The 21,601-nt window shown below is 32.9% G+C and overlaps 1 protein-coding gene across 1 annotated transcript; it reads left to right on the top strand.

Annotated features, from left to right (window-relative positions):
* Positions 1 to 13,909: 13,909 nt before the first annotated feature.
* Positions 13,910 to 16,772, top strand: LOC140830517 (glycosyltransferase BC10-like). The gene is made up of 2 exons (XM_073193877.1): positions 13,910 to 14,590; positions 16,077 to 16,772. The coding sequence occupies exons 1-2, from the start codon at positions 14,033 to 14,035 to the stop codon at positions 16,719 to 16,721; spliced, it is 1,203 nt and encodes a 400-aa protein (XP_073049978.1). The 5' UTR covers positions 13,910 to 14,032; the 3' UTR covers positions 16,722 to 16,772.
* Positions 16,773 to 21,601: the final 4,829 nt, after the last annotated feature.

Here is a 21,601-nt window from a genome sequence, read left to right as displayed (position 1 = left end):
AAAATTTAAAACCGTCATTTTATAGCTAAAAAAACAACACAAAATAAAAAATGTATTCTCTATAATTTATTTTTAAATGAAAATGATGTCCAAGTACATGAATAGATGGCCCAATTGGGCACCATTACGTGATGATGAAAGATTAATTATTTAGGATGTTTGCGTGATTGACGTTGATATTAAGCTTTTATTTCTATGGGAAGATCTCCACCAAATCTTACTAACCACATCTTGAAAGTGAGAGATATAATAATAATGGAATTAATAAAGAAACATATTTAGTTCACTTATTAAGCAAAAAATCATTCATATATAGAGTTGATTCAAATATGTTTAACTAGCTTTTTGAACCTAAAAAAAAAGATAAAAACTTGTGTGAGACTGTCTTACGGGTCGTATTTTGTGAGACAGATATCTTATTTGGGTCATCCAGGAAAAAATATTACTTTCTATGCTAAGAGTATTACTTTTTATTGTGAATATCGGTAGGGTTGACTCATTTCACAAATTAAGATTCGTAAAACCGTCCTACAAGAGACATATTACAAAAAAATGTTTAACTAACTAGAAACTTCATTATTCTATGCATATGTAGGACCTTTTCTATTTTTTTTTAAAACAAAAAGAGATATGACAATTTTGAATTTTTTTTGTTAATAAAAATAAATAAATAAATATGAGACTAGTTTTGAAAAGTCTTTGACAACTCCATGCATGACCTACCATGTCTCCTCTTTTAAGTGGTTCGATTTCATATCATAACTGGCGCTCGAAATTTAGGCAAGAAAATTTTTGTTATTTTTCAAGAAATGGGAATCATAATTGACCAAAATTTATTTTTATTTTGCTACAATAAATTATTTGATCATAGGATTCCTAAGATGATTAATTTTCTATAATTGTTTTTAACGAAAACTTATTGATTCTCATTTGATTCACATAATTATGTGAGTTAATCAGATTGTAAGCTGAATTTATTTTTATCTGAGATTAATTATACCATTTTTTTTCATTTAATAGTAAAGAAGTTTTAAATAAGATAATTAAATTTATCTTCCCTAAAAATGTGTCATAGTTACCAAAAAAAAAAAAAAAATCCAACTAAATGTAAATGTTTTATTTACCCCTTGAGAATTGTTTCTCAAAGTAACAAACAAATTCAATAATTTCTAAAATTGCAAACACCTCCTCAAGTTTGTTATTTATGTTACATTTTACATCATTAGATTTGTATTTATCTTACACTTTTAGAAAATTATAGATAAGGAAAATACAAACAAAAAGGTGTATATAATGTTAAAAATTATCATATTTATTTATTATGTTTTTTTTGATAACAAGATAACCTACAGCCGCTATCTATTATGAACACCTCATAAAATTTTAAATTGAACACATTAACATGTAAATCACGTCAACGAAAAAACCGCTAAATAAACCACTCTAAGTAAATCTTGTATGACATAATCGTTCAATGTGACAAATCGATCACAACACATACACCTATTTCACCAACTTAAATATTTTTTCATAAACATATTTATTTTTTTACTTTTTCACAAAGATAATTAATGTACATGCAATATTTAAGATTTCTTGAATATTACATGTGTAATTCCATCTGTTTGTAGGACCAAGCTGTAAAATATTGGATGTCGACCGAGCCCCATAAACGTCTTAAATCATTAATATAGAGCTTAATTATGACAAATAGATCTAGCATCTAGGTTAGATTAGTATCCGGTAATAGAAAATATTAATAAAACCTATAGCCAAAATAGATGCATACGTTCAATCAAATAGGTTAGATCCATGAACAAAAGCAAAACATTTAACAGATACACAAATAATTATACTTTACATAAAAATTTATTATATTTATAGGTATTGCACTTTATACTAAAATTTAATGAATATATATATATATATATAAATAGATCTCTTATGATACGATCTCACGAATTTTTATCTGTGAGACGGGTCAACCCTACCGATATTCACAATAAAAAGTAATACTCTTAGCATAAAAAAATAATATTTTTTCATAGATAACCCAAATAAGAGACACGTCTCAAAAAATACGACCCGTGAGAGCGTCTCACACAAGTTTTCGTATATGTTATATACATATGTGTGTGTGCCGCAAATTACGAGCACATATTATAATGAAAAAGCTATTTTTGACTTCAGAAAACGCATTTTCAAAACACAATTTAATCGATGGCTTTTCTGAAAAAACCGTGGTTAGTCAAATGGGATCACGTAGGCAAGTGGCTGCTACGACTCAATTACAGTGAAGCATATTATATATATCATAGGACACGTTAATGGCAACGTTTTCTATATAATATTTTCTGATTTGCTTCTTTTTTATTTCTTTTTTTTAAAAAAAAATAAAGTTGACGTAGTTACTAGCTCCAACATTAATTTACCTAACTCATTTGGATTATGTGTTGGCTTAATATTAGTCAATAAATTATAAGTAACTGATCACAAATTTTGCGCAATTATTGAATTTTTTAAAACAGTATCATAACCGAGGCAGCCAGAAAACTTCATCATTTTAGTTACATTAGTTGATTAAGTCGTCATATCTCACAAGTCAAGCGATATCTGATCGAGCGAAATTTCTAATAGTATATACATCCTTTCTGATTGAATATTTCTCACGTATATATTACACGATAATTAAATTATTATATATTTCATGCGAATGTATTAGAGTTTCATTTAAATACTCTAATCTGACTTTGTCAAGATTGTTGATAATGCTAAAAATGCCCTTAATCAATCATTTAGTTGAATAATTAGGAATGTCTTTTCTTGTCATCAGTGGTTTCCACCACCTAATATAAAACGGTTTTTAAAGACTTAATCATGTTTTCTTTTGGTGTCCAAGTGATGTGGATATAATATCATTTGAGATTATCGAATCGCAGGCCTGGCCCGCAAAGATGTATTAATTATCAAAGGTAAATAATTATGCCAACAATTGTTTATTGTACAATCCCATTAACCTCTTATTAACTGTCTTTGGCATATTTTGAAAAACTAGATCGCCATCCGTAATGTCTTATTTTCAAAATAAAATATTAGTATGTTTCGACATATGAACATATATAATGGAGTTTAAATATGATATTATTATTATATTGACTATTGTAATGTCTCAAATTCGAAGATTGTCTTCACTGTATCAAAACAAGTCTTTCTAGCGTGCTTAGGTATTCATTCACACGTGTCCCATGAAACTTCCCAAAGAGTCATCTATCCTAAAATTGTCTCAAGTCAAGTACGCTTAACTTTAGAGTTTTTATGTGATGAACTTCTGAAAAAAAGATGCACCTTCTTGATATGAGTAGTACATATCAATCAAATCTTTTAAGTACTCCTCAACTGCACAGTCTCATACCTAAACAGTTTTGGACATCCTCTCATTTCGGTGTGAGATCGGTTTATTCATGTTCCATTTGTTTAAAGGCCGCTTATTGTTCGTGCAACCTCATGGAATGATCACCCTCGCCCATCTTCAGCCCGAGCGTCAAAATCATAATTAAAAAAGACATGGTAATGCGAAATAATGTGAGTCGAACATAATTTGTGACGTGTAATTGAATTTTGGAAATATAGATAATTAAATTTTAGAAAATCATGTAAAAATTATCTAATAACTTATTTCCATAGCATTTCTAACATGAATATTATGTCCATAAAATGTTTTTATAAATGTCTTTTTAACGTGTAAAATAAAATAAAATATACACGGGATGAAAGATAAGTGCCAATACATTTGGAGCATTTTTAATTATTCCAAATGTATTCATGGGCTGATTCACGTAAAGTTGGATCCATGAATTTCAACTACACCCAACATAATAACCATTGAAATTTTATATTGCGTGGAGTTAGCTTTAAGTCATTTAAAGTGACTTTTTTTCTCTTTCAACTAATTACATTTGTCAATTAAACTCTAAATAATTAAATATTATTATGATTATAATTATTAATCAATCTAACCTAAGGTCCTGAATGTAGAGTTTATACTGTTAAAAGGAACTTGGACCTAACTCAAACACAAAAGCGCTCAAGGGGAGAGGATTGTCCAAGCCAATATATACAACTCCCAAGTTATCTATCCAACCGATGTGGGACAATTAACACACCCCTCTCACGCCCAGAAATGAACATCTGGAGCGTGGAGTTTACAAATGACCCAATTATGGGCAGAACGGGTGACCTAATTATAGGCAGTCCAACACATAACGATGGAACCTGGCTCTGATACCATGTTAAGATTGGAACTTGGACCTAACTCAACCCCAAAAGCTAGCTCAAGGGGCCGGGAAGGATTGTCCAAGCCAATATATACAACTCCCAAGTTATCTATCCAACCGATGTGGGACAATTAACATATATTAGTTTAATTTTTCAAGATTGGTTATGAAAACCACTGGTAATTAGGGTTTGAGTTTTATTTAATCTATTGACAAAGGATTGGTCAATTAAACGAGAAAATAATTAATTACGTTTATTAATAATAGAATTAAAATGTTTTTTTTTTGTACTGCCATTTAAAGTGGACATAGACACCGCATAACATGGTGAAAAGATATTAGTCAGGAGACACAAGCACATGTCATGAGATTAAATTATATTGCATTATTAATTAATTAAGCTATTAATTTCACTAATCGGAATTAATTAATCAATTTATATATGTCTCATAGGTGATGCTATTAAGTCAAAAAACCTCTAGCTAGATTTGGATATACTTCACAAAGATTTTTATCAACTCATTATTACGAGTCTCGAACACGTGAATACATTGTCTGATTTTTAATATTTTTTTCAACGCATTATTATCACTTGCTATATATTTTTAAACGAATATTTGATGAGCACAAGATAACTGACTATGTCTGAGTTGTAATAACTTTAATCAATTTAGATAAGATAGTTTGGTCGTTAATCCATAGCTTCATAAAACTCTTTGAGACAAATCCAACAAACCAATTGATTTAATGTTGAGATCCAACATATATAATTTAATATTGATCATATGCATGTGACTGACTTTGTCATGTAAGAATCTTACGTTAAAAAAGAGAAACAATAATCGTACAAGATATGGAAGTTAAAATTATAAAAGCCCGAAGCAAAGTTATGTACTTTTGGAAAAAAAAAAATAGAATTTATTTAAATATCTAAACTTTGTTCTCTACCACAAGAAATAGTATAATATATATGCATACTTTTTTGCTGCATTGCTTTTTCTATGGTGTAGTTAAATAATAACAAGGAAGTTCAAGTCAAGACAGACAAGACCCGTTCATGCAAAAAAGAAAAGTATGCAATAATGACTTATTCAAGTGAAAAATAAGGTATTATTAGATTATTGAAATATTTTGGCAAAAATTTGTGTGAGACGGTTTTATGAGTCGTATTTTGTGAGACAGATGTCTTATTTGAGTCATCCATGAAAAAAGTTTACTTTTTATGCTAAGTGTATTACTTTTTATTTTGAATATCGGTAAGTTGACCTATCTCACAGATAAAAATTCGTAAAACCGTCTTACAAGAGACCTACTCTTGAATTTTTAGCTAAGAAACTGTGTGTTCTCAAGTCTATGAACAGATAACCTAAGATGGCGTTTCAGGTCGATATGTGTGTGTATGTCTATACTTGAAGATGTTGTTTGAGATTAATTTAAATGTAGGTTTCCTGTCAATGTGCCAATATTTTAGGCCGGATTTACGGTATTATAATAATTAATGAATATATATATATAGAAGTAATTGTGGTAGAGTATTAAATTAATTGAAGGAATTATTTTAATAAATTAATTTTATAACATCGAGAATTATAATTTTATACGATGATAATTTGAGGATTTTCTTTGGGAACTTATTACGATTTGGGTTTAAATGGGGAAACAACTATTTCTATTTAATTTGCTTGATTTTAATTTTTTTGAATATATTTCGAATTAATTTGGATATTATTTTATTCATATTTGAAATCACTTTGAAGTTAAAATGTCATCATTCGATAGTTTGAAGTGAGACTTACATGCACAATTATTTATCTATAGAAATCGTGTTTTATTATTCAATATTTTTGTGATATAGTAACATAAATCTTTCTCATTTTGAAAATTATATGAGTTTGAATCCTCGTTTTTTTTTTTAAAAAAAATAATTCCCAATAATAATAATAATAATAATAATAAATTGTGCTTTATGTGACTCACCACATCTTGCTTATTAGAATGGCCTAAATGAGTTTTAAACAAAAAATACAGAAAAGGCTAAAATGGATGTTTTGTTTTGTTTTTTTTTTGGGCTAGAATGAAATTCGAAACCCGGCTCAATGGCCCATTATACATTTATATGCATGAAATTCTCTTGAAACTAAAATACCCTCTAAATAGATATAATTTTGTTATGAAAATTTTATTACATATTTTCTCAAGAATCACTAAAAAATGAATTGTATTTTATTAAAAATTTAATCGCATATTAATGATAAAAAATATTAATTAGTCAATAGTATACGACATGAAAATCTTATTTTTTGTCTTGTGGATATTAAGAAATAGAGCTAAATATTGGATTTGAAATACATCCAATATAAATTCATCAAATAATCAAATAGATTTAAATCTGTAGCTTCAAAGGAGATGATGAAACGATATTGATATAATATGAGAGATGTATAAACGATAAACGATATATATATATATATATATATATATATATATATATATATATATATATATATATATATATATATATATATATATATATATATATATATAAAGAATCCGATATAGCATGAACTAGGATGAGACCATCAACGAACGGACAGTCGAACAAAAGATGGAAACTGTCTACTTGAGCACAACCAGCTGAGCCAATACTTGAGTCCTTGAACAACCTTGTCAAAACTGAAAAAGGTTTCATTCACCATCCTCAACCAGCTAATTAATGGGCACCGAAGAGGTGAACCTCGTAGCGTCATCAAGAACCTATCGAACAACACGAAATTCCTCATCGTTAAGCAAGAGCCATCCCTTAAATTCAAGGACGACCATGAGTATGATTCTTATTGAAAGGAATTTATTATTTAATTATATATTTTTTATAATATTGTGCATATTAAATTATAGATTTTTTTAGACTATCGAGATCTTTGATAAACTCTATATACGATAGATTTATTTAAAAGAGTTTATTTTCTAATGAAACTCTTGTTTTCTTATCTTGTAGGATTCTATTCAATGAATAATCTCTAGGGTAAAGAAAGCGTATAAATTATAAAAGATAGATGCTGGGATCGATTGATGAATACAGATGTCGTAGGAGACCAAACACGGGAGTTGATGATTTACTTCGAAGAGATCAAGTGTTCAAGCCAAGGCGTATTGCTGTGTTGCCGTGGAGTATTGAAGACAAGCAAATACAACACCTAATTACAATGTTGATTAGATTCTTGTTCATCGAACAAAGTTTCGACTTCATAAACGTTGCATCCGTAGTTTTGGTTATTTGGTTTGATAAGTGTTTTGGATGCACTTTGCTCTCTCACTTTGTTAAGAGAGTTAAATTTTCTTTATTTACTAGTATTAGTTTTGTAAATGACAAAAACATAGTGAATGATCTGAAAATGTGCGAAGGACCAAACTCAAATGCTAACCACCAAGTTTAAAAATGGAGGAAACATAGTCTATTACTACTTATGATCACCGACTGTGTGATATTGCAAATGATGTATCCAGTCTCGATGATCCGATTTCGAGTGAAAGATTAATCAGTAATATGTTATGTTCACTTCTAGAATGATTTAACATCAATATATGTGCAATCGACGAAGCCAAAGACACTACCAATCTTGGTTTGGATGATCTGATAAGTTCTCCCAGAACATTTGATATGGATTTATAGAAGAAAGATAAAAGAAAAACCATTGCATTCCAAGTCTCAAATAATTCTTACAATGATCTATTTTAACTGTATTAGGAAGTCAACGAGTCTGATTTGGGTGAAAACTCCATCTCATTGATCACAAAAAAAAAAAAAATTGGAGACTATCTAAAGATGATAAGAGACAAGAAGAAATCAAATATCATCTTAAACTTCTTAGTATTACTGCTCTCGAGCCCAAATGATTGTACCTACTCAAGGAAAATTTCGACAAATGAATGATACAAATAATCAATATGATGTCAAAATACTAGACTAGGTTCAATGCAGAAAATTTTCAGGCTTCAGACATTATGTTAATGAATGTGCCAACAGACTTCACAAAAACAAAAGAACAGAGATCCAGTGAAGAGAATAACCACACTTTCTGGTTGCACTATTACAGAAGAAACACTCAATGCAATAATTCATTGAGTGTTGTATCTGGTGTTGCAACACCTAGTAGGAAGACCTCTCAAAATTTATCAAATTTTATCTGTCTCAATGTGACAATCAGTACTGATTCAAGTGATTTGGAAACTCAAAATGTAGAAAAAAAGTCACTTTTGAAAGTATACAGAAACTCTACGAGGAACTATATGCTGATTGGAACAAAATAAGCAAACTGAACTTGATTATCTCGAAAGAGAATTTGAAAGATTGTGTTGGAATATTTCAAGTTTTGGTGATTGAATGAGTTTGGTGATCAAAAGGATAATTACCGAATGTAACCGAATAGAATTCAATGAGAAAAACTAAACTAAAAAGTCTAACTGATTACAAAGTAAGACTGATAAAACATAATAATGATAACGATAGCCAAACCGATTCTAGGTCGACTGATGAAACTCAACTGACAGTCTATTTAGTTGCTAACACAACCGAAATATTTTGAAATAAATCTATTATAAATGACATCATTTAGTAAGATCCCAATATTCTCTAAAGAAGATTTTGATGACAACTGCTCAAGATGATGATATGTGGTACGTCATCATAGACGGACCAATGAGAATCATGAAAGCAAACACTGCTACTGTCATTTTTGACAGTGCTCCTCAGATGATCGAAAAATCAAGGATGAAATGGACTAATGAGGACAAGAAGAAACAAATCTGAACAATGTTGCCAATGACATATAATACAAAACTTTGGATAGGAATACCTTCAGCAAGATCAAAATATGTCCTAGTGCCAAATATATCTGGGATAAAATGATATAATTATGCGAAGATAATAATCAAACAAAGGAAAATAAATTCTCAGTGACAATCCAAGAATTTGACAGTATCAAGATGAAAGGCGGAGAATCCATTTCGGAGTTTGATGAAAGAGTGATGAGCATATTATTCACCCTAATATCTTTAGTTAGGGGTACACAGATGGCCATATGGCTCTTCGTCATGTCAGTACAAACTCACTGATAGTTGGGGATCACTGCGTAGGGTAAGCATCATCATCATAATCTTGACGTGGCTATCAATATGTGTATCTGATAGTCCAGCAGAAGCTTTCATGTCGAAAATTTTTAGTATCTTTATACTTGTTGAACTGATGTGTGGATGTATGATGTGTAGTCTCAGTCAAGGAAGTGCTATATTGGATTCTACTTCTGGGGGAAATATGAATGTTAGTGTACTAAAATATCTTCGTATTCTTGTTTATCTATTGACTCTCAAAATTTGTTTGACTTCTTTAATTTTATTTTAGGATTATTTCCAGACATCATACAACTTTTTGGAGCTCTCCCCACATGCATTGATTCCAATGCATTGTAGAGTTAATATCTGGCCGAAACACATGCTTTATGGGGTATCTCAAGTAAGAATGACAATTGCTTGCTCGGTTTGCCTTGATTTTTATGTTTTCAAATAATGTTGGGAAGCAAAATTAAATTCGAGAGGGTGAGATTGAGCGACGCAAAACAAGATCTTTGACGTCCCGTTAATTTTCCAAATGGGACTTGGAATTCCAAAACAGAGCAAATAAATGTAAGCAGTGTAATTTAACTGATTCCCGACGAGCTTTCTATCCTCCTTTTACGTGAATAGAAACAAAATTGATAATAAACTTGTTGTGATCAGATCAGCTCTCACGTCTCTTTGATGCTATTCTAGTGGAAAGTTCAAGTATCCTTACAATTGTCACTGGAAAATAGCGTATGAAAGTAGACTCAATTCCTCTGGAACATGCAGGATTTCATAATACAAAATTCAACGGCGGTTTAGCTGAATTTGCAAAGAGTGCGGGTAAACTATAAGACTACGCAAAGAAAAACACTTTCCGGAATGCATCGCCTACACCATAATTTCTTGGGTTAGATGACTTACCCTTTTTAAATTCATGAAAAATCTGGTTACCATTTATATGAAATAATTAGACCAAATTCTAAACAACCCAAGTTTCGTCCCCCTATTTTTTCTCGCACATTTCTTCAGTTCTTTATGTTTTGGTTTGTGTCTGATCTTAACTCTGATATATCTAGGAATTCTTGATGCGGGGGTTTCAATCGAGCTGTGGGCTTAAATTTGTATAAGATGGATGGGATCGTAAGATTTCGTCAGCTGTGGACTGGTAAATTTGTCCGTGTCGGGTGGTGTTGATCAGGGTTAGAATTTTATACTCTAGAATTTTTTAATATTTTATATTGATATATCCGGGCTAATATCATATTATTCTAAAATTTTACAAAATTTACCTATACGGACCGATGCTTGGCCCGTCTTAGGCTGTAGTCAAGCCAAATTTTTTTGTTACAGGGAGTTATAAAGATTCGAGTCAATTCTAATTTTTTTTAAATATATATAGAGATTTAAGCATAGTCTAATTTTTAAAAAGATCATAAAAGTTAATATATAGAACATCTATTTAACTTTCACAGTGAATAAATATAAATTTTTGATATTTCAAAGAGGGTTTGGTGCAAATAACATAAAAGTAATAAATTTATTTTATCAATTTTTTTGTTAATGTTGTTGTGATCGAATAATACAATGTATTGTGATTGTTATTCTTTATGATCGTAGTATTGAATATTTAAGTATAATTGTATTTGGTAATAAATTTTTTGTTAATTTTGATTTAAAATGTGATGTGTTTTAATTGTCATTCTTTATAATTTAAGTATATATTAGTATATTAATTGTTACTTTTTTTTTATAGTTATTAGTATTCTTAATAATATTATCATTATTTTAATATTTTTTTAAAAGGCAGTCACGCACTTTTTGACAATGTGACTTTTTCTTCATGTATCAAGTCAAACTTAATTTTATAAACATATAATAAAAGTCATTCCATCTTTTACGGGACGAATTAAATTTTATCACGTCTTTCGAAAGAGTGTGATACCGTAAAAACAAAATCATCTTGTAGATTTATTTTTTGAAATTTATATTATTTTTTATCATAAACATTTAAAAAAAAAAAAAAAAGCCCAAAGAACTACTTTAAATTAACGTAAAAATGTAGGAATGAAAACAAAAACATATTACCTGCTATAGAGAAAATAAATCACACTTTTTAACAAGATAAATATATCAATATGCTCGTTGCATGTTTGTATAATATTTTTTTTTATGATTTACTCGATTTATATTTAAATCGACATAATATCGTAATGATAAAAAATAATAAATGATTAGACTACAATTTGAAATTATCATATTTAAATGTGGTTATGCTGTAATTATAAAAACTAACGAAACATTAAATTGTAATTTGAAATAATGAAATAAAACAAATTAAACTGTAATTTGAAATAAAAAAATAAAAACAAACAAACAAAATAACAATTTTGACTTTAAAAAAAGATTCTTAATAAATAGTAATACATAAATCATCGGTAAAATCATAAAAGGATCCTCGAGGAGCAAAAATAGGGACAGACTATCGTGAATTTCAATGAAAAATTATAAACTCTATGTGAATTTTTTTAAAACAATATAGTAATTCGGATGTGCCCTAAGTAAATTAAAATAATATATGACTTTTTTTTAATTATAGTATATGGTTTTAATGCACATTAACAAATTGTACTTGTCGTGAAATCCAATAAATGGAAATAGGATATTGAATATTTAAATGTCTTATATCAGATATTTTTTTTAAAAAAAATAGTACTTATTAGTGTGACAGTTTCTTATATAAGGAAATTTGTAATATCCAAATTAATTTATCATTAGCAAAGTTTTGATAATAAAAGTTGGAAATTCAAGTTCCAATCATCATTTTAAATATTTCATTTTTTTGATATTCAAGTTTCAACCATATACCATTTCAAAAAATACATTTTTTCAACAAAATAAAATTAAGACCTGAAGGAGTAATTAAATAATTTGCTGGAAACTTGAATATTTTAATTAATTAATTTGGAAACGATAATTCAATAATTGTTTTAATTATTCAAATGAAAGCTCGAGTCGAAGGAAAAGGTTTGGAGCATTGTATTGAAATGTTGTGATTACAATATTTGTTTGCATGAGAATATATATTCAAAATTATGAAATAAAATTTACTCAATTTCTATACTAGAATTATAACTTTTAAACTAATAAGAAAAAAAACAAATCTAGACACGAAGTTGCTGTCGTAGTCCCATGTTCGTGGCGTGTTTCGTTTTCGACTTTGGAAACTTCGACATTAGACTGCTGCTATCACATTTTGACAGCTAACACGTAGCTTGACGGCCACTTGATTTTGAACATTTTATTATGAACGGCATGTGTTCGATTCTTCGACAATTTTTCTGTTGCACCTAGGGGTGTTCATCGGTCGGTTCGGTTCGGTTTTCGGTTTTTTATTTCGGTTTTTTCGGTTTTCGGTTTTAGAAATATATAATCCGAATCCGAACTAATTTTCTTTGGTTCGGTTCGGTTTTCTACCAAAACAGTTCGGTTATTTCGGTCGGTTATTTCGGTTTTGATATAATTATTTAAATTAATAATATAATTATATTGTAAAATATAATATGTTAACTTTCTATATGCTTTCTTAGTAAAATATTTAAATATAAGGTCTAAATTAATTAAACAAACAACAATCAACTAAAAATTGTTCAAAATGGTTTTTGATTCACTAAATATCATATCAAATATATAATATAAATAAAAATATAAAAAAATTTATTAATTTAATGAAATTTCGGTTTTTTCGGTTTTTTCGGTTTTGACATATATAATCCAAAACCGAACCAAATAAACTTCGGTTTTAACATTTATATCCTAATTACAAAATTCGACTTTCGGTTCGGTTCGGTGTTCGGTTTTTTCGGTTTGGATTTTCGGTTTTTTCTGTTTTATCCGAAGTTTGAACACCCCTAGACTTGCACCTATCATAAAAAGTTTGTTCGGTGTGATTTATTTGGTTTGCTGATTACTGAATTAACCCAAGGTTTATTCAATATTTATGAAATCTCGTGGATGGACCCACCACTCCTGGCACATCCCTAGTTCAAATGGAAGACATGTTCATCAACCCTGACCCATTCCTAGCCCAAATGGAAGACAGGTCCATCAAAGGCCCATATATACTCCTATAAATACCAAGTTTGAGCATATGATAATTCATTCACTATATTATTTTCAGCAATACATTTAGCTGCTCCCCATATATCCTCAGTCTCTGACTTGAACGTCGTAGCAGCTATGCCAGGACACCCTCCTGGCCCCTTCTAACGGTCTTATTCGTGATTTCAGGCTCAAGATAACTGCGAAACATGCGTATGTACTAGTGACACTTGTTGGAATCAGACCCTAAATTCTCCGTGAATATCAATACACCAAAAGATAATTACAGCGGTTCCGTCGTATTAAAAAAGAAAAAATTTGGAGGTAACCTGAAACATATTTTTATATACTTTTATCTTCGAAATTATATTAACACTAAACGACATCAATCTTTCTTGTATGGTGATTCCACAACTTAAAAGTCTTAGTCCACGAAGCCTGGTCCATACAAGACTAGCAAGTCAACATAAATTTCATCCTCCACAAAGGCAACTAGCAAGAAATCATTTGGCCGGATATAGCTAGACTCTTCCCATATTCTCACCACCACCGCAGCCGCCGACATGAAATTGAAAACCCAGCATCCGAATCCATTCTTCCTAGCAGGGAAACTAATCAAAACCTCATACCCGCTTCGTCTGAATCTCCTCTCCTACCTCTTCCTGGCCATTTTCGGCTTTACTTTCGGACTCATTTTCTGCTTCCATTACAAGAGATTGTCGTTCAATCTCCAATTCACCAATGGTAAACTCTCCATCATCGCTTCTCAATCAACCCTAAGTAATATTCGACCAACTGATCAAATCATCACGAATACTTCCAACACCAGTAGTAGATGGAGGGATCTCCTAAAACCACCTGATGTGATGCATGGCATGAATGATGAAGAGCTGCTGTCGGAAGCATCAATGGTTCCTAAGATTCAACAATTCCCATTTCAGAAAGTGCCCAAGGTTGCATTCATGTTCTTGACAAGAGGGCCGGTGGTATTGGCACCGCTCTGGGAGCTGTTCTTTAAAGGGCATAAAGGGTTGTACTCAATATATGTGCATTCGGATCCATCTTTTAACGGGTCGGAGCCGAAGGGCTCTGTGTTTCATGGCAGGAGAATTCCTAGTAAGGTTAGCAAATTACCTTAATTATCTGCATTTTACATGAGCTAGTTTAATTTATATTTAAAACGATGCCCGAAAATTTTTATTTCAAATTAAAGAATTATTTGCTAAAAAAAACAAGTCATTCATCCGAACTAAATAGACAGCCAATTTTTCTTGCCAATAACATATGTGATACATATTGCATATATATATATCAATTCTGGAAAATGTCGATCCCGATAATTGGAAAAGCTGGTGTGATCAATTAATTATTTTAAAATTTTAACAATTGTGGAGGAAAAACTGGTCGTATTAAATATTTTTGCCAAAAATTATGGTCCCCTTTTATCCGAAAAAGACTCATTAATTGTGACCATATTTCTGTGGAGAGAAGATTTAGAATGGATCGGAGTAGGGTTTTGGTATTTGCCTGCCTTTGTGGTCCAGCATTCTTTTTGTCATAGCAAAATACGATCAACGACTATCGGAAACAATTAGATTCAATGCACATTCTTATAAAAGTCAGATTATATTATGAGCTGTAGTCTGAGAATTTACATTTCTGCAAATTAAATCTCACATAAAGAAAAGTTAGGAGTCTAAAACCCATAAAATATACTAGAATCAGGAATATATCTAAGTTAGATAAAATTATATTTTGGTGCTGTATGTTTAATTCATTGTGATTTTGGTACTCAATAATGTCATAATGACAAAAACTTGTGTGAGTCGGTCTCACGGGTCGTATTTCGTGAGACAGATCTCTTATTTGAGTCATTCATGAAAAAGTATTACTTTTTATGTTAAGAGTATTACTTTTTATTGTGAATATTGGATAAAGATTCATGAAACCGTCTCACAAGAGATCTACTCTTTCATAATTGGGTTTATTTAGTCCTGCATTTTCTTATTTTTGAAAATTTTAGTCTTTTTTTATCAGAAACACTGATGTGAAACAACAAACGTCAGCGTCATATCTGTGCAACGTCAGAAAAATGAATAAATTGCAACAACAAAAATAACGGACTAAGACTGGATTTTGACAATATAAATGAACAAAATATACATACATTAGTGGAAGAGTTAAGTTGGTGCTATAAATTTTTGTGACATTGTAATTCACACTATACTTTATCGTTTTTCCGCCGGCTCTATCATTGGAGATGGGAAAAGCAAGAGCATTCATTAGTGGAAGAGTTAATTTGGTGGTATATATTTTAATGGAAGAATTTGAGGGTACGCACAATAAAAAGAAGGAACACATGTGTGTGCTTTAATTAATGCCTTGGATGTGAAATATTGATAAGAACATATGGCACGGGATATTGATGATGTGTCTGATATCACGTCAATAATCTGGTGAAAAAGATTAAATTTGAAAAAAAAAAAAAGCACAATATAGGATTAAAATTGTAAATCGATCGATAGCATGAACAGAAATGGAAAATTTGCAAGTTGGTGCAACTTATTAAATTAATTAGACCTTTAAATACTTTGTGGATCAATGTAGGAAGTTAAATGGGGCAACGTTAACATGATTGAAGCAGAGCGAAGGTTACTAGCCAATGCTCTTCTTGATTTCTCGAATCAGAATTTCGTACTCCTCTCCGAGTCTTGCATTCCCCTCTACAATTTCTCAACTATCTACTCTTACTTAATGAACTCTAGCCGAAGTTTCGTCGAGGTGCTTGATCTACCTGGACCTGTTGGGCGTGGTCGATACAACCGCCGAATAAATCCGATCATCAAACTTGATCAATGGAGAAAGGGGTCCCAATGGTTCGGGATTAAGAGAGATCTTGCATTAGAAGTCGTTACAGACAACACTTATTTCCCGGTTTTCCAAAATTATTGCAATGGAACGTGTTATGCTGACGAACACTATTTGCCGACTCTCGTGAACATAAAATTTGGAGGGAAGAATTCGAATAGAGGTTTGACTTGGGTCGACTGGACGAGAGGTGGGCCCCACCCCTCGAAGTTTATAAGACCGGACGTGACTCCGATGTTCTTGGAGACACTGAGGAATGGTACCAGTTGTGAGTACAATGGGAAGCCAGCTCGTGTTTGCTTCTTGTTTGCACGAAAATTCACATACCATTCATTGGAGAGGTTACTAAGGTTCGCACCAAAAGTTATGCAATATACTCTATAGGTATCTAAATACCAGTGATATTTGCCACGCGTGGCATGTTCGTATAATTTTTTTACAATTAATTTACTGTATATTTAAATGTGTATCAGCCATAATCGTGAAAATCGATGAAAAGATTAAACCGTAATTTTAAAATTTGAATGAGAGTCATATTATAATTGTGAAAAATAGCGAGATATTAAATTGCAATTTTGTGCCGGTGAACCATCCAATAATCATGAACCCGAGCCTGTATACAACCATTCGCATTTGTTCTTACATATAAAGTCTATGAGATTTTATGTAAACCAAGTTTAATCAACATCTTTCCTAGTTCTAAACCAAACGCAACTACATCTAAATCTAAACAAAGTAAATACACGATCCCAAACCAATGGAAACAAGTTCTCTAGCTGGTATTGATACTTCATTCGCTCGTTCTGCATGTGTCTTCAGAAACCGAAGGCGATTCTGAGAGCGAATCAAGATTTTTATGAGAAGGAGACACCTCCAATGCCCTTAACTATTCTATCATTTTCAAAACATAGTTCATCTTCGGCCTTTGATCCGGAGCTTGAGTACAAGACAACGCTATCAGCAACAGCACCACCATTTCTTCTTTGATGTCTTTGTACGTCAAAAGCTCCAAATCGAAAACCTCAGCCGTCCATTCTTCTCTCACGACAGACTGAACCCACCTCGGCAAATCAATAACCCCACTGTAACCCGAGGCAGGAACATCATTCATAAAAAAAATTGTCGTATGAATATGAATCAAGCTATCTAATTTATTACGTAGTCACGGCTGCAACATGGTTCTTGGGAATTGGGATATCCCAACCCTTTAGAAAGCATAGAACAAACGGTCCAAGAACTGTGGATAATAACTACAGGGGTATAGCTGCCACGAGTTTGTGCACACAACAAATATACACAGAATGCTTTATTGTGCAATAAACCCCAAATCGGCTACCAAGAATGGTATTTCAAGCAAGCCGAGGCAGACGGGTTTTATACAATTCTGAACAAATTTTTTGCCTCAATTGTTCCATCCGGGGCAAAATTAAACAGCAGCCGTTTTCAAGAAAAAAGCAAGATTCAGCTATCAAGGGTATCAGACAAAGCCACAATGCCCAATAGTGTGGAACACCAACCTTAGAATATGCCATGAAGAAAGAACAAAAATAGCGAACAACATAAACCAAGACAACTAACCCCTCAAATCATTTTTTTTAACATTTTCCTACAGAAAAATGCCTACTATTCAGGCTAACAATAGGATAATTTGGAAAGAGTAAAAAGCATATAGAGACTGAAACGTAACAGTGTAGCAATTATCAGTTATCTTGTACAGCCAATTTCAAAAACGCGAGAGCAAACGAAAAATATATAATATCAAAAAGCGTTATCACCCGTAGGTATCAAGATCATGATTTTATAGTACTAATAGCCTAACTAGTATGATAAACTCGCAAGGTACAAAATATTTTCTTCAGTCTCCAACAAGTTTGAAGAGATAATAATCATCATCTTCCTCTAATTGACTAAAAGCAAAGCTGGTTTAAATCCAACCAACATAGCTAAATTGCATTTTCACCAACTCAGGCAAGTTACACCATTATATTCATACAAATTTCTCACCAAAATTTATTACAAGTCTGCATATTCAAAATTGTATGAGAGGTTGACAAAATTTACCATGGAGCAGCCAAAACAAGTTTCCATTGGGCATGTAGTCATAAAAAGCAACTTCTCATCCCTAGCAAAATAGCAGGTCTTCAACTCACCAAATTTGAATGCCTAAGCCTCCCCAGAATCTCCATTCGCTGCTCAAATTCCTTCTTCCCGTTGGGGTCAGCAATCGTGTCACGCCCCGAGACGGGGGTTGTGAAGAAATATAGAGTGACCGAAAAACTCGAGTCGTAGTATTATGAAAACTAAATGAAAAATACAAAGAGAATATGTTTATATACCTAGGGTAAACACAAAAAGAATAAAATGACTAATCTACCCTTGAGAGCTAACAATAATGTATACTAATATATTCTAACATCCCCCCTCAAACTCACGATGCTACAGCTAAAAGCATGGAGAGTTTGTCAGACAAAAAACGGAAGCGCGAAGCGGAATGTGCCTTGGTAAACATATCAGCTATCTGTAGCGAAGAAGGAACGAAAGGTAACGTGATGGTGCCAAGCTGGAGATGATGACGAGTGACGTGACAATCGATCTCAATATGCTTTGTCCTCTCATGAAAAACTGAATTGCGCGCAATCTGAATTGCACTCTGATTATCACAATATAACGGAGTAGGATGACGAAGAAGAATACCAAAATCCGCAAGCAACCAACGTAACCAAACAATCTCGCAAGTAGTTGAAGCCATAGCACGATACTCGGCTTCGGTAGAAGATCTAGAGATAACAACTTGTTTCTTACTTTTCCAAGAGATAAGAGAATCTCCAAGAAAAATACAGAAGCCAGTGGTTGACTTACGATCCATGGGATCGCCAGCCCAATCAGCATCAGAGTATGCACGCAGCTCTAAGGAGGAAGTAGAAGGAAACAAAAGACTCTGAAACTGAGTTCCCCGAAGATACCTGAGAATCCGAAGAACAGCAGCCCAATGAACTGTAGTTGGTGCAGTGACAAACTGACTTACTACATGAACAGCATGTGCAATATCTGGACGAGTCACAGTAAGATAAACCAAGCTACCAACAATAGTACGGTATAAGGTAGGATCCGGCAAAGGAGGTCCATCTGACAGAGAGTACCGAGCATTGGTCTCAAGAGGAGTATCAACTATCCTGTTATCAGTTAGACGTGCACGCTCAAACAGATCTGCTATGTACTTTGACTGAGATAAAAGATAACCTTTTGGAGAATAGGCAACCTCAATTCCTAGAAAGTAACGTAGCAAACCTAAATCCTTCATAGCAAAGCAGCGAGCTAACTCAGACTTCAAAGCCTCAATACCAACAATATCATCACCAGTGATTATCATGTCATCAACATACAAAGACAGAAGTATACGACCTGCACGAGTACACTTGACAAATAATGCGGAATCATGATGACTAGGAATAAACCCAAGAGAAGTAATCACTATAGAAAATTTCTCAAACCAAGCACGGGGAGCTTGTTTGAGGCCATAAAGAGCCTTACGAAGTCTGCAAACTTCGCCAGGTTGGTGAGCAACACCAGGAGGAGGAGCCATAAAAACTTCTTCATGAAGATCACCATTCAAGAAAGCATTCTTGACATCCATCTGAGAGATTTTCCATCGACGAACAGAAGCAACTGCAATTAGAGTGCGAACTGTCGTCATTTTAGCAACGGGGGCAAATGTTTCCTCATAATCCATGCCATGCTTCTGAGAGTAACCTTTAGCAACAAGACGAGCTTTGTAGCGTTCAATAGATCCATCAGATTTGGTCTTGATCTTGTAGACCCAACGAGAGCCAATGGTGTGCTTTCCGGGTGGCAACATAACCAAATCCCATGTATGGGTCTGATAAAGAGCAGTCAGTTCCTCAGCCATAGCCTTCTGCCAAAGTGGATTACCAACAGCTTCGCTATAGGATGAAGGCTCAGAGAGACGATGAACAGAGGCAACAAATGAAGCAAAAGAGCTAGAGTAACATGAGTAAGCAAAATCAGGTAGTCGAGTAGACTTACGAACCCGGGTGGACTGACGGAGTGGAGGATTATCCGCGATGCCAGGAGATGATTGGGTTGTCGTAGGGGGATCTGGGGGAGCAGGTGTCTCGGGTGTGGTCGTGGGCAAAGTCTCGTCGGTGTCGGATGTGAAAGGGTCAATACGAATAAGATCTGCATGTGTCATATTATGCGAACTAACAGGTATAGAAAAGAATGGAACATGTTCAAGAAACACAACATGACGAGAGACATACAGCTTTTGACTAGTTGGATCAAAACAACGATACCCTTTTTGACCAATACCATAACCTAGGAAAACACACAGAGCAGAGCGTGGAGACAACTTATTGCGCTCGATCTGTGGTCGGAGAACAAAACAGGCACAACCAAAGACACGTAATGAAGAATAATCAGGAGCATGACCATACATTTTTTGAAAGGGTGACAAACCTGAATTGTGTTGAGTTGGAATTCTATTGATCACGTGAACAGCAGTAAGAATTGCTTCACCCCAAAATGCACTAGGAACATTAGAAGACAGTAAGAAAGAGCGAGCTGTTTCAACAATATGTCTATGTTTTCTTTCGGCAACACCATTTTGTTCAGGGGTTTCTCTACACGAGGTTTGGCGTATGGTACCATCAGAAGCAAGCAAACGCGAGAAATCATTAGAAGTGTATTCACCCCCCAAATCACAACGAAAACACTTGATGACAGCTGAATGTTGATTTTTCACAAGTGCTTTAAAATCATTGAAAATAGCAAGGTAATCAGACCTATGTTTCATCAGATAAACCCAACAATAACGAGTGCAATCATCAATAAAAGAAACATAATATCTCGATCCCCCTTTCGTGGGAACAGGAGATGGTCCCCACACATCTGAGTGAACAAGATCAAAAGGAGTAGGAGAAAAAGATAGACTTTTATTAAACGGTAATGCCGAAAATTTTGCCAGTTTACAACCACTACAATCAGAAATATCATGACTTTTCAAAGTTCCTAGTGCTCCTGTAGACGCTAAAAAATTCAAACGAGACGCGGAAACGTGTCCTAGACGATTATGCCACAAATAAAAAACCGAAGACGACTGACTCAAGCGAAAAGAAGAGAGATCCACACTAGATGCTGCAACATCTGGTACTCTGAGATAATCCAAAACATAAAGTCCCCCCTGTCTACGGCCTGTCCCAATCAGCCTCTGGGATCGCGGGTCCTGCACATAACAATTTGAAGAA

The sequence above is a fragment of the Primulina eburnea genome, chromosome 4 (genome assembly GCF_022965805.1).
Source record: "Primulina eburnea isolate SZY01 chromosome 4, ASM2296580v1, whole genome shotgun sequence".
NCBI lineage: Eukaryota > Viridiplantae > Streptophyta > Magnoliopsida > Lamiales > Gesneriaceae > Primulina > Primulina eburnea.
This window is presented reverse-complemented; position numbering and strand designations above follow the sequence as displayed.

What these genes read in the sequence shown, in the direction of transcription:
- LOC140830517 (XM_073193877.1), top strand. Translation starts at nt 14,033, where the DNA reads ATGAAATTGAAAACCCAGCATCCGAATCCATTCTTCCTAGCAGGGAAA. An exon ending in GCAGGAGAATTCCTAGTAAG is followed by an intron (nt 14,591 to 16,076) that starts GTTAGCAAATTA and finishes GGATCAATGTAG; the next exon opens with GAAGTTAAATGGGGCAACGT.